At 52.4% G+C, this 14174-nt stretch overlaps 1 protein-coding gene across 1 annotated transcript in view; it reads right to left on the bottom strand.

Moving 5' to 3' along the window:
- The window catches only part of FANCA (FA complementation group A), a 40944-nt gene extending 29697 nt beyond the window's left edge, over positions 1-11247 (bottom strand). The window contains exons 1-11 of the mRNA XM_079117721.1: positions 11178-11247; positions 10828-10937; positions 10395-10488; positions 8107-8240; positions 7890-7985; positions 6535-6608; positions 4989-5101; positions 4363-4445; positions 3829-3862; positions 3268-3334; positions 802-911 (exon numbers count right to left, since the gene is read on the bottom strand). Of these exons, the coding sequence (XP_078973847.1) occupies positions 802-911; positions 3268-3334; positions 3829-3862; positions 4363-4445; positions 4989-5101; positions 6535-6608; positions 7890-7985; positions 8107-8240; positions 10395-10488; positions 10828-10937; positions 11178-11223 (961 nt within the window). The 5' untranslated portion in view covers positions 11224-11247. The remainder of the gene's footprint in view (positions 1-801; positions 912-3267; positions 3335-3828; positions 3863-4362; positions 4446-4988; positions 5102-6534; positions 6609-7889; positions 7986-8106; positions 8241-10394; positions 10489-10827; positions 10938-11177) is intronic.
- Between the last annotated feature and the right edge of the window lie 2927 nt (positions 11248-14174).

Below are 14174 nucleotides of genomic sequence, written 5' to 3'. Positions count from 1 at the left end.
AGATCCTTTACTTCTCCAGACGGAACCCACAGGCATGGGGGGCTGACTGGCCCCTCTGTGCCTCTAGCCTGGTTACCTGCTGGCAATTCCCTGTCCATTCACAGCTTCTCCCAATGCACCAAGTACTTCTTAATGTCCCTACCCCTTAGCTTGGCCGGTCGTGGTGAGGTACTGGTGGGAGGGTGCTTGGTCCCCCAGGTGCTGCCTGTGCACCAGGCCAAGAGTGCTTGCCAGCCTTCACGGCCAGCTGGGCCCCTGCTGCAAGTCTGCCCAGGGGACACGCCACAGACCCAGAGAAAGCCCAACAGCCAAGACCCTGACTGGGAAGGGGTCTGGCGAGGGTCTCACACCAGCAGATGGCAGAGGACGGGGGGCAGACACCTGAGAGACCCCCTCACTGCACCAGCACAGGTGCTCAGTTTCACCAGGGCACTTATGTCCATTTAGAAAGCGGCCAGAAGATACATGTTAGAGGTGTTTCTATTTTGGTAGGAAGACAGGCAATAATTCTTGTTTTCTCTTAATTTGGAGTTTTCTAACAAGAAATCATCTTTTGGGGGTTGATGCGAGGGACGTAGCCCACGGCCTCCCATCACAGGCAAGGGCACACCTCCAGCCCAGATCACTTTCAAATGGAAGGACATTTACTGATAACAGCGTCGACGAAAACTTGAGCTATCCTAGAGCATTAAGTCGCACCCACAGGTCTCGGGGCCCAGGTTCCCAGAGAGGACGGAGACACAGACCAACAGGGGCCCAGGGAACTGCCCCCGAGTGCCCGGGGCCATGGTGCTGGGCTACCTTTCAGCACAGGGCTGTGAGTGAGGACCTGGGTCAGAGTGTGGCTGAGGAACCTCTTCAGCACGTCTGCAGAAACCCCGCCACGTGGGAGGGCCCGGAACTCGCCAAGCCTGGAACCAGCAGAGGGAGCTCTCAGGAGGAGGTGCCTCCGGACCTGCCCAGCCCCCTGGGGCCCTGGAAAGTGCTTTCTTGGCCAGGCCATGAAGTCACAGGGGTTTCTGTTTTTTCTTTCTTTCTTTCTTTCTTTCTTTCTTTCTGGGGATACAAGGAATGGAACCCAGGGGTGCTCTACTGCTGAGCTACACTCCCTGCCCTTTTCATTTTTTATTTTGTCGCAGAAGCTTACTAAGTTGCCCAAGCTGGTCTTGAACTTGCATCCTCCTGCCTCAGTCTCCCAAGTCCCTGTGATCATAGGTATGGCCACTGCACCAGGCCAGCCACAGGTTTTAAGTGGAATACAAGGAACGTTGTCTCATTAAGGAAATCAAACAATCAGGAGCTCAGAGAGCAGACACAGGCAGGAGGTGAGCAGCAGACTGGCAGGGTGGGCCATGACTGAGCAGTGATGGGCACCTACGAGGCCTCAGTCACCAGGAGCAGGCCAGGGAACGGCACCTGGCACGTAGGTCTGACCGCACAGCTGTGCTGCTATTAAGGCCAACAAGTATGAGTGGGCAGGGAAGAAGCAGGGGGCAGATGTTCCCGGGCTACGGTCCGCCTGCAGCTGTGCAAGACTCCCTGACAAGAGCAAGGAGCTCACAGCCCACAGTGGAGAGGGCATGAGAACCAAGGGCCCCAGCACTTAAGCCCCACACCCTGCCAGCCACCAGCGCTATGTGGATGCAGATGCCCATGAGACACCACAGCAGGGGACAAGCCTCAGCCCTGTCAGCCTTCTTTACAGGGTCAGCTTTGGGATGCTGCAGCTGGGGTGGCAGGAGCCTGGTCATTCCCATGACAGAAAGTCTGAACCTGAAGTTCTGCGACTTACACAGACCTAAGGAGAAAGAGCACAGCCACCTCCTGACTCGGGTCTCAATCTGGTCAGAGACTACACACAGGCTGTCTCGGCCGGACCTGCCCAGCCTAGCTCAGTGAGGACCCCTACCAGAGGGTGCCAGGATGGCGCCTCCTTACAGGGAGGCCAGAGAGCTGCCCTCACCAGAAGCCACAGTGCTGGCCTCTGCTAAGTCACACAGTCCACTGCATTTTGCTCTGGTAGCCAGCCTGGGCAGACTAACAAACACACGCACACTTAAAAGTAACGTGGTATACTCCTGGGTTTATACCCAGGGGACTTAAAATCGGGCTACTACAGTGACACGGCCACATCGACGTTTACAGCAGCTCGATTCACAATAGCTAAGCTATGGAATCAACCTAGGAGCTCTTCAACAGATGAATGGATCAAGAAAATGTGGTACATATACACAAGGGAGTATTACTCAGCCTTAGGAAGGGAACGATGGCATTTGCCAGTAAATGGATGGAACTGTAGACTATTATGCTCAGTGAAATAAGCCAATCCCGAAAATCAAAGGCTGAATGTTCTCTCTTACATGCAGATGCGGACTCACTATGGGGGTGCTGCTGCTGGTGGTGGTGGTAGAGGGGGAGTGAGGGGTTGGGGGAGTGAGGGGAAGGGAGGGGATGGGAAAGGGAACCACAGAGGAATGAATTGAACATAACCTTTCTATGTTCTTATGTGAATACATAGCCAGTGAAACTCCACATCAGTAACGACCCCAAGAATGGGAAGTTATGCTCCATATATGTGTAATATCTCAAATTACACTCTAAAAAGAGGAACGACAAAAAGTGGTGTTTCGTACCACTGTAATGGAAGCACTGAATCATACAGCACCTCAAGCACCTTGTGAAATACAAAAATCAGGAGCAAAACAATTAAAAGACTGAGAAGACGTGGAAATACGGGGAATCTGCTGGGCCCCTTGGAACTCCACCCTCAAGGCACTGACCCGCCATGCACTGATGCCAGTCCTGACCCTCACCTCCCATGCTCAACTGTGTGTGTCCATGGTGCCCTGGGAAGAGAAGGCCACCACAACCCAAGCCTGACACTGGGTCTGAGCAGGACTCAGAGAGCAATGCAGAGCTGGCCCAGCTGGAGGACGAGGAGCAGCAGCATGGGTCAGCAGCTGGTGTGGGGCTCTGTGTGGGGCCTAAGGGCAGAGGAGGAAGCCATGGGGCCCAGCTCGCTTCAGGAGGGAGAGGAGCAGCTGCGCAGGCATGGGAGGTCATGCTTGAGAAGTCCAAAGGACCCACAGGCTCCATTTCCTGAGGGACTCCAGAGGCAGAGGAGTAAGGGGGCTGGCCTCCTGCCCCCTCTCAGAAGAAGACTACAGACAAAGTGGCACCCTGGACAAGCGTTCAAACACCAGGAACAAGGCCAAGCAGGACATCCTCCCTGTGAGCTCAGCCCCCTCCCACATGCTGCCCACGTACCAGCAGCTCACCACCCTGTGATCTGAGGACTCCTCCTGAAGGCCGGCAGCCAGAGCGTCAAGTGCAACTGACGGTGGAACAGAAACAGCAGTCAGGGGCTGGCAGTCGTCAGAACCCACCCCAAGTGCCCAAGCGCACACCCCAGGTGTGACAAGGGTCAGTTCCCAAGTCCCAGGCCTCTGCAGGCCCTAATCCCGAGGGCGCCAGGCCCATCAAGACAGCCACCTGCCCACAGGACACAGGTCTGCCAGCTTGTAGTTTTGTTTTCCTTTCGTGGTTCGGGGATGGAATCCAGGGCTTGGACAAGGCAGGAAGTGCTCTGCCCCTGGACTCCATCCCCAGCCAGGTCTGCCAGCTCTAAAACTCAGCACAACACACCGGCTGCTGACCCTGTGTTAAGCTGGTATCACTGTCAGCCACACTGAATGCTGGCCAGAGGGGCCTCCTGTGCCCAGGCTCTGCAGCACCTGAAGGCCAGCTACTGCTTGGGGAAAGGCCCCCAGTGCCGGGACTGCTCCTGAGCAGACAACGCCCTCCCAGCTGGCGGAGCCATCGACTTACAGGAGAGCATGCTCCGCAGCACCTCGGCAGCCACCTGTCAGAACACAGCACAGTCGTCACTCGGCACGCTTGTCACTTAGAGCAAGAGCTCTGCAAAGAGGCCCACCTCCAAGATTCCTCACAAGCCTAGAAATCCCCCAACGCTGGCCTGAGGGAAAGGACAGAGCTCAAGGAGTGCCTGCCATGATGCCCAGCATGTCCCGCCAGGTCCAGGCTGGGACTCGCAGCCTGGCTCTGGGGCTCCTTGGCCAAGACTCTCTGGCCCACCAGTGTCACCTCCCCTCCTGCCCTGTCAGTCAAGGCCTGTGCTGCCATGAAGAACCCACCCTGGACACCTCTGGAAACTGGCACTCAGAGTGACACCTCGGGGTCACCTTGCAGCCAAGGATTTCCTCACACAAAGCTCTCGAGTGCGGACACAAAACCCAAGAGTTCCAAAAGGAGCTGCGGCCCGGGTGGGGCCTGCACTTCAGGCTGCAGCCCACTGCTGTCAGGAGGCCGACGCTGGCAGCTGCTCCCTGCCCTTCCTCCTACCTGGGTCATCGTTCCAGACTCTGCCACTCTTCTCAGATCCAAGTTTTCCTGAAATCCCCACAAAACCAACAGCTCCACAAAATCTGAAAAACCAAAAACCAAAGTATTTATACACATCATGGTTTTCAAACAGCTGTGAATCACAGCTGGATGTACAAGATTCCAGAGCCACCCAACCCAGGGGAGCGCCTACCCCCGCTCCCATCAATACTGAGTACTCACCCAGCAGACTCCCATCACTCTATTTTGGAAGTACTTAGCATAGATCAAATCTATACTAAGGACAAAGAGGTAGATTCCGAGGGATGTCTTATGGATGCTCCCCAACAGCAACTACAGGACACACAGCTCACCCCACCAGGAAGGAGCCTTTCGGAAGGGAAGATCCCAGGCTGTCTGCTGGGGTAGGGGTCACTGGCAATGCAGGGTCCGAGGCGCAGAGGGCAGACAGGGCTGGGCCACTAACAGAAAATGCAGCCCCTGCCCATCTCTAACCGCTGAGGCTAAACTCAAGCTCAGGACACTTGGATATGACACTCTGGGCCCCACACCCACAGGCATGGGGAATATTCTGCTTCCCGCCAACCCAGGGGACTTTTCCCAGGAACTGCCTGCTGTGAACATACCAGACAGCATAGCCCTGGTGACATCCAGGGATGGGCAGGAGGCATCTATCTGCTGGCACAGGAGGCACAGGTTCCTGAAGAGCCACGCTGCCAAGGCCCGCCTGTCAGGATGGCTGGGGAAAGAGTGCACAGTGCACCTGGGCCTGCCTGACCTGGCTGCATCCCCTCACCAGGCAACTTTCTGCAATCCTCATTCCACTGTGAAGCCTGTGCCTGGTCTTTTTGCCCATAAGTCCAGGGATCAGCTGCAAGGCCCCTGCCTAGCTGCAACGGACCCAGAAACAATCATTTTCAAAGAGTTCACTTATCTGCACTTACCACTGTGGGGATTCAGGGACAGGACATGAGCAGGACACCTGATGTCCTTTGCATTTATTTTCTATATGTCTTCGTTTCCTACTTCACTGGTTTCTGCTCTACCCCTTATGACTTTCTTCCTCCATTTGAGCTTAACTTGCTCTTCTCTTTCTAGTCTCTGAGGCACAAGGCGAGGTTGACTTGAGCGCATTCTTTTATGAAATATAGACTTTCACAGCTATGGATTTCCTGTAGACATTTTTTAGCTGTGTTCCGTAGACTCTGGAAGACTATTTTCATTCGCACGCACCTCGAGGTATTCCAGGTGCACAACAGTAGGAACGTGCTTTTGTGTAGTGAAGGTCACTACCCTGGTAAGTCTCCTGGCTCTGTCAGGTTTTAGCCTTCACCTCAAGATCATGAAGTCCTCCCAGGGCAGACTTAATGAATGGGCCTTTTCCTCTTTCATTCATCTAGAGGTTTTGTTTAGTTTTGCATATGGGAGACTGAACCCAGGACCTCAAAGGTGCAAGGCAGCACGAGGCCACTGAGCCAACTCCAGCCCTGGGTTTTTATGAAATAAGGAAAAGACACCACGACCTTCTTTAATCAGTGTGAGCCACTGTCCCGCCACCACCTGGTTTCAGGGAAGCATTTTCAACTGTGCCCCAAGGAGACCAGGCCCACAAACCAACACCCCAACCTCCAGCATACTGCCTAAGGCCAGGGCAGGGTCTCGCTGCCCACCATCTCCAATTCTCTACCACCACCTCCTGCGGCTCCAGGCACCAGGCACCATAGACATTGGGTCTCTGACAAACTCAAGAAATCCTGTTGGCTCCCCCTTTCCACCCTGCTGACCTGGTGTCCTCCGAGTTGCCACACCAGCTGCTGCTTGCCCACTGCCTCCCGCTCCCACACCTCTGTACACACCCTCCTCACCTGTACTTTTCCACCTTTATGGATCATAATTTTTTTCTAAAGTCCCTTTTCTGACTCCTTATGGGACTTCAGATGGGAATAAAATAGGTGCACAGAATTCTATCAACCATATTTATCTAGATGTCTTTTTTATTTTTTAGAATCATATATATCTCTTATACAAAAACAAAACTGTATTTAAGAATTCCAATCACAATTAATATTCCCTTTAAATGATGAAGCAATTGCTTCTCCAGGTGCTTTTGGGAAATAAATGATTGATACTAAACAGCAACGTCAAAGCAACACTAATTCACAAGTGTACTACCTTGCCAGCAGCTCCTGTAGGCTCACGACACTTTGCACATGAAGACGCCATGCAGTTTCAAGCAAGAGAGCGTTCTGAGGAAAATGAGTGTCATGAGTGTGCATGCATTCCAGCCTAGGCGGACCCCACACCCACTGAAGCACGCCTGAGGCCACACTGTGGGCTCCCATTCTCCCTCCCTCCAGACCTCCCTGCAGGCCCCTCTACTGTCCTGCTGGGCTTCTCTCCATTCCCGCAGCCTGACCTACTGCCCACCAGCCTCTGGCAAGCCACTCCCACTAACACAGCATCCCAGAATACACGCTGGATGGGTCCACCTCTTCTTTAGATGCTTTCACTGGCTCCTCATCGCTTCTGGGACAAAGTCCAAACTCATGAGTGGCACAGGAAATAGCACAGGCCTCCCAGGGAAGACCCCTGGATGGGCCAGGCACTCACACCATCCTGCTGGACACTGCTCAGTTCCCATTGATCTTTCCTACCACCACCTGCTATGCCCTCCCCTTCCCCACCTCCATGCAACTTTCAGCTCCTGAGAAGCCTTTCCCAACACCTTCACTGCGCACCTGTTAAGATGACACAATGCGATTCATGCGCACTTCATTGCCCTTGTCCCCAGTTAGATGCAATGAGCACAAGGACCATGACGATTGACAGATCACATGAGCACTCAGGATGAAACAATGGAAGCTACCACCGTGGCCATTTCTTCCCTTTTATACTCTTGCTCACTGCAGTTAGCACAAAGTGGTAACTGAGCTCTTTCAACTCTTCTAAAGTCTGCAAACTGCCCTGCGCAGTGGTGCGCACCTGTAATCCCAGCTGTCAGAGAAGCTGAGGCAGGAGGTCTGAAGCTCAAGGCCAGCCTTAGCAACTCAACAAGGCCCTAAGCAACTTAGCAAGAACTTGTCTCGACAAAAAATAAGAAGGGCCAGGGATGTGGCTCAGTGGTTAACTGTCCCTGGGTTCCAATCCCCGGTACCCGCCCCGCTCTCCGCAAAAAAAATTCTGTAAACCTATGAAGTTTGATTAAAAAAAAAAAAAAAAAAAAAAAAAAAAAAAAAAAAAAAAACACTGTTGGTATAATTTTAAATACTAAAACTGGAAAAGACTTCTTAATAATACACCCCAGAAGGCAGACCACCCTGCATTCTAATAAAGATTGCAAACAAGGGGCAAACACTGGCAAACAGGGATGGGGCCCTGCCTTTCCAGCACAGGAGCATCTGATGGACCCTTTTTCTCACTGTCTATCATCAACAAGATATTCAGCTGAATCCCAGGGACTCTGGCTCCACCCAAATCCCCAGAACACTGCTTGAAAAGACTGGAGTCAGGGTTGCAAGCTCAGTTACCTGTGCTTTCCATACTTCTTGACAGAAGGAGAGGCGAGAGAACATGCTGTGTTGCAGTAAATACTGAGCAATCTCAAGCAAGGAAAACAGTTTCTTCTGAAAGGACAATAAATCTTTTTTAAAAACAAGTAAACGACCTAAACAATGGGAATGTCCTACTCCCACACAGCTCACGAGCAACAACATGCCCGTCATCTGAGGAACACCGGCGTCTCACTCTTTGCTCCGTGCTGAGCAGCACAGGGTGGCTGGGCTCCTCACAGACCAGCTTGATACTGCAGGCAACTGTCCTGGCTGACAGGATCCCCACAGGAACCCCCAGCTTTGAGGCCTGATCCCGAAAAGCAGAGCCTTAAAGACAAAACAAAAGTCAAGGTTTCCCTGAAAAGATCAGTGATTTGAGTTTAAAATATCTTTCTAAGTTGTAGTATACGGAAAACTTGGGGCTGGGGAGATAGCTCAGTCAGTAGAGTGCTTGCCTGGTAAGAACAAGGCCCTGGGTTCGATCCCCAGCACCCCAAAAAAAAAAAAAAAAGACCGAAAACTGCCTTCGGAAGGGGAGAAGATGTAAAGGAAAAACATGAGGTACAAAATAAAGACATTTTCGTGGCCACAGAGGCTCCGCTACAGTGAGAGGCAATGCTGGGCCCAGAGCTGTGCACACAGCAGGTGCAGCAGGAGAAGCAGATAGGCTGATGCCACCATCAACAGAGAACCTCAGCAGGCCCTTTCAATCACTGTTTCCCTTCTCTTTTATTCCCAGTGCTGGGGATGGAACCTGGGGCCACCTATGCTAGGTGAGTGCCCTACACTGCTGCTTGGGGCCAGCAGTCTGTCTTCCTGACTACTTCAGCATCCAGGTGGCCACACCCACTGCCCTCACTGGGCTTCCAGTGCTCTGCTGCACACACCTGGTGGGGAGCAGAGGCCACAGGTGAGCTCAGCCTGCAGGGCTACCAGGGGGAACACAAATTCGGGCCCTCAGGCAGCCACCAGGCTGCTCCTGAGCAACCAGCCTCTAGTCTACCTTCTGAGAAGTGAGAAATGCTGGGCACCCTGGAAATAGGTAACACCTGCATGCTCATCATCAAGATTCTGAAAATGTGTACCAATTTGTACATGACCAAATGCAAAGGTTTTAGAGGCTTCAATACAGTATTAGAAAGCAACGGTTGTGGTTCAGAAACAATTCACTGTGGAAGGCTGGAAAATACAAATGCTAACTTCTAGTCACTTGTTTCAGTTTGTTGCCATGGGTAAATTTATTTTCATTTAAAAGGCATTTATCTTATATTTAAATTAAAAAAAAAAAATACACACATGGTAGCCATTGCTTTAGCAAGAAAAATAAATTTTAAAAACCAACGAGTGGAGGGCCCACAATTCTGAGGTTAAGGATAGACAGTGATGAGCTCATGCTCATCCGAGCCCTTACGAGACTACATCCATGCCTGGCCCTGGACTTGTGATCCAGCATCCGTGAGATTCAAAACCAGGTACAGCATGAAAATCAGGATCACTTCCCAAAGGCACCAGCACCAGAAGTCCTGGCAGAGCTGCTACCTAACCTCTACAGTCACTAAGAATAAATTACTGATTCAGTTAATTCCACTTTCTGTAAAAACAGTTGTCACATTAAAAAAAAATGAGGAGAGAGATTACACTATTTCAATATGATCTATCACAATGTATGAATGCATTCTACTATCACACAACTAATTAGAACAAATAAAATCTAAAATAAGAAAAAAAAACTATGAAGGACAAGAAGAAAACTAACAAAGTTTGTTATCTCCTTCAGAACTTTCCCTATCTCACTACCTCAAAACGGGAGGAAAATGGTAACCTGGACCGCACCTGCCCCCTGCCTGCTCCCCGCACACTCACCTGGAAACACACTTGCTGCCTGCTCCCAGCACACTCACCTGGAAACACACTTGCTGCCTGCTCCCCGCACACTCACCTGGAAACACACTTGCTGCCTGCTCCCCGCACACTCACCTGGAAACACACTTGCTGCTTGCTCCCCGCACACTCGCCTGGAAACACACTTCCCCCCCTGCCTGCTCCCCGCACACTCACCTGGAAACACACTTGCTGCCTGCTCCCTGCACAGTCACCTGGAAACACCCTCCCCCCCCCCCCCCGCCTGCTCCCCGCACACTCACCTGGAAACACACTTGCCCCCCTGCCTGCTCCCAGCACAAGCCCAAAGCAAATCACGAAATATGTGTAATTGGGGTTGTAACTCAGTGGCAGAGCACTTTCCTAGTACACGGGAGACTGGGTTGGATCCTCCACACCATGTAAAAATTAATAAAACAAAGGTATTGTGTTCATCTGCAACTAAAAAAAATGCTTTTAAGTGTACACATAACTGATTACTACACACAAAACAGAATGCCATTATTTGTAGGACTCTGCGGTTCTGCCTAGTATAAGCAGGTCACAGTCACTTCATGACAAGTCCTCTAACTCGAATTAAGAAATCCAAGTACAATTCACCTATGAAGGAGTGAGAACCATCAGTGTAGGCCTTGTCACTGTCGCAATCAATCAATCCGCTGAAGCACGATTTTTCACAGGGTGGATCTTCTATCTAGAACAAAAGCAGGGAGTGCAACACTTTCAAAATTCAAGCTCTGTGTAAAAAGCGGCTCCCACTGAGCATGTCTAATATTTTTAAAAGTGTAACTTTTTTAAAAAGATTACTTTTTTAAGTGTACTTTTGAGAATTATTAAATCCATTATCCAACAACTGCTTTTACCTCTAAAGAGAGAGCTGTCCCCAGCTTTTCTTCTCGCCCAGACACACCTGAGGCCGTTTCTACCGGTCCGCCAGGCTTCCCAAGCCTCCTCCTACAGAGCCCACGCCTTGCTGGGCCTTAAAGGCTCAAACCTAAACCTGCCTGCAGGGGCCAAACCGGCTTCCTCTTACCTCCAGCAAAAGGTCACTCGTGTTCTGGTGGCGTCTCAGAAGCTGCACGGCCGAGTTCTGCAACTTCTGTTCCCTTTCCGGATCATGCTTTTGCCTCTTGACCCTTCCCGCTGGAGGGAAAACCAGTGTCAAACAGCGACGCACCCTGTGCCAGGGCCTGCAGCCCGGGACTCGCGGCTGCCTGCAGCCCGGGAGCCCCGGCCTGGGCGGGGGCGCGCGGCGCACCGCGCGGCGGGGTGGGAGAGCCTGGCCGCCGGGGCTGGGCCGCCCCACCGCCGGCCTGGCTCGGGCGGCACGGGCTCCTGCCGCGGAGGGGCACGGGCAGGGGCGCCTGCTCGGCGCCCACCTACCCAGCAGCTCGGCCCAGGACCTCCGGCGACGCGGCGAGCCCGCCATGCTGCGCACCGGGACACCCTGGTGCTCGCGCCGCCGAGCCCGCGCTGCCTTCCCATTGGCTGAGCAGGCGCGCGTGCTTATTGGCTGGGGGCCTTCAGGCCACACCCCGAGGCGGAAGTCTGCTGCCGCCAACCTGGCGGTGGCGCACGTCAGAGCCTCTGGCCGCCATCTTGGTGGTGGCAGCCCGTGGAGAGCGCAGGACAACGAAGAAAAAGCCCTCCCGGGGTTTGGAGCCCGAATGGGCTATAGGGATTGACAGTGGCATCACGCGCGAGGAAACGGCGATGTCCCGGATGCGTCTTTCCTGACGAAAAGAACCTCAGGCCTGCAATGCTCCCGACTCTGCAGGGCAGCTCCAAAACCTGCAGCACCAGTATTCTGCATTTCTCTTACCAGGGGTTGCAGCGCGGAGGGGTCTCTCATTCCAGGAGAAACTGGCCAAAGGGGCTTTTGTGCCAGGGCATGCCGCTCCTGACCTCGAAGGTTAAGGCTGGAGGATGGAGCTCATAATGTCACCAAGGGAAAAGAGCCCCATAATTTATGCCAAAACTGAAAACCATACTCCTTTCCCGTAAGAGCGGCTCGTGCAACCGGATGTGCTTCCCCATACTTTTTCTGTGGGGGAGACTTACAGAGAGACCAACCGTGCTTTCTGCATGCTAGAAATAGGCTAGCCAACTACCTCCATAGCACAGATAAAGGTGGAGCAGGCCAGCTTCAGCAGCAACAGGAGTCACGTTTGAAAGCAAATGAAAGAGCTTACAAAAAGAAAAAGAATTGGAGACAGACCTCAACAGATCAGTGGCGCTTTAATGAACCACAGAGGAGCACATATTCAAGGTGAAATGGTGGTGGGCTTCAACAAGGGTCTGGGTTTTATAGGGTTTAGCAGGGTCAGCTCAGTTTTGGTGGTGAAGCCAGAATTAACGACAGGTAGTTAGTGTAGAAATAGGGAATCGGGTCAATTCGAGGAAATGAAGCCATGAAGCCATCTGCCTCTGGAAGTTGGAGGCTGCCCCTGGGAGAATGGAATGTCAAGGATCTCCGGAGCCCATTGATTACCAAATTTACCTGCCTTTATCAAGGACTGCAAGCAAGGAGCTGCTAATTAATGCCCCCTGGGCCCTTGCCTGCCTGGGTCACCTTGGCCCTCCCCCTGCCCTGGCTTCTCACCAGGCCTAGTCACATAGGCAGGAAGGAGAGATAAGGGGGAGAGAACTGGAGAACAAGAGACTTTAACCTATAAAAGATGGAGGGTGCGCTCACTTCTTGGGACTTTAGAACATCAGCCATGGCCCCCTTCTTCCTGCCGGGAGAAGTCTGTATTATTACCTTTAAATAAAACCTGCTTAATATGCTTGCCTTGGCTGCTTCTCTAGTGTTCAATCTTCAACATTAGAAGGAGCAGAGTCACCGGTAAACGGCGGTATCAGTGGTGGACTCATTCAGGTCAGAGCAGGAGGGTGGATAAGGGAAACTCCCTGGGCCTATTCTACTGGGGTTGGCCAGTCCAGCGGTAGTGGGGGTGGCAGTCGCTCTGTGCTCTCTGCACTCCCTTCCTGCTTCCCCTCTTCTGAGGCCTGGGCTTCTAAATGACAAAAACTCCAGTTTACCAGACATCTCTGGTACATCTGGCATGGGAGCAGGTAGGGGAATAGCCGTGGATAAGGGATGTTTCCTGCAGCCTATTTTTCATGTCCTGCATTCCAGATCTGAAAGGAGTATAGAGTTGAGACAGTTCATCATGTTGCCCTGCACTCACTTTCAGGCTCATTACTGTTAGGTCCTCAGGCCAAAGTGACTCAGCACCTGCCCACCCAGGCAGGACCTTCCCATTAGGCCCACTCCCGAGTCCCTAACTACACCAAATAACAATCACAGGGCCAGGCAGCTTATTTTTTAACTACTCTGATGTATGTGACTATATAGTAAAGAAGTTTTTCCTGCAGGCTGCTGCGCCTTGCAGAGGGGCAGCCTGACAGACTCTCTGTCAATAAACCTTTGCTTGAACTCAGCTGTGTCTCTAACGGATACTTGCACCAGCTACCCTAACAATCACGTCTTCCGTACTGCATTCACCCAGGAAGAGTCCCACCCTCTCCTGCCATGACAGTTGATGATCACCATCAGGATGATAGAAGAGACCATCAAAGGAGCAAAAAGAGCTAGTACCCAAAATCCTAGAAAACTTTGACCCCTCCCTAGGAACCACGTGGATACTCCTCCCCTCCCTCAGCTTCCCCTGCCCTCCGTATGTATGACATCCTCCGCCTGGGGTGGGGGTTTGAAGGGCAGATCTGAGAGCCATGCCTCCCACGTCCCCTTGGCCAAGAATAAAACTTCCTTTGTTGCTTGACCAACGCTTGGTTTTGTTAATTGGTCCAAAGATTCTAAGAGGGAAAAAGAACCCAGTGTGGGTCAAAATTGGTAACAAGAAGATCCCTCCCTGCTAAGCACCCAGACTACTCAGGATGGGGAAAACAGCCAAAGAAGGCTGCCATGCCTCAGTTTCTCCACTGGTAAGACCAGTCCCACTGCTCAGGGTGTTGCTGGGAAGGACAGGGGATCCTGCTCTTGTCTGCACCCTTGGAGGGGTATCTGAAAGTCCAGAGTCAGGGTGATGTGTCCAGCCAAGGGCTGGATCCAGAGCTGGGCCACAAGACCCCCAAGGTCTTGAGATCCACAGAGAAGCTCCCCTTGCACCCAACATGCACCTTCCTTTTGGGGAGCAGGTTGTGCAGTGTGGCTCAAGTCTCCACAGCAGGGCAGCTTTCCCAGCCACATGGCAGCTGGTAAAAGACACATGGTGCATCCATAAGCTTCCTAGAAGGACTGATCTCCAGGGAATGAGGTGGAGGGATTCCTACCACTCAGCTGCATTTAGAAGTGCACTGCTCCAAATTCCTGGAGGACAGCAGATGCTAAGAGAAGTGGAGGCGGGTAAGAGAAGG

The sequence above is a fragment of the Sciurus vulgaris genome (genome assembly GCF_902686455.1).
Source record: "Sciurus vulgaris genome assembly, chromosome: 17".
In the NCBI taxonomy this organism is placed as follows: Eukaryota; Metazoa; Chordata; class Mammalia; order Rodentia; family Sciuridae; genus Sciurus; species Sciurus vulgaris.
This window is presented reverse-complemented; position numbering and strand designations above follow the sequence as displayed.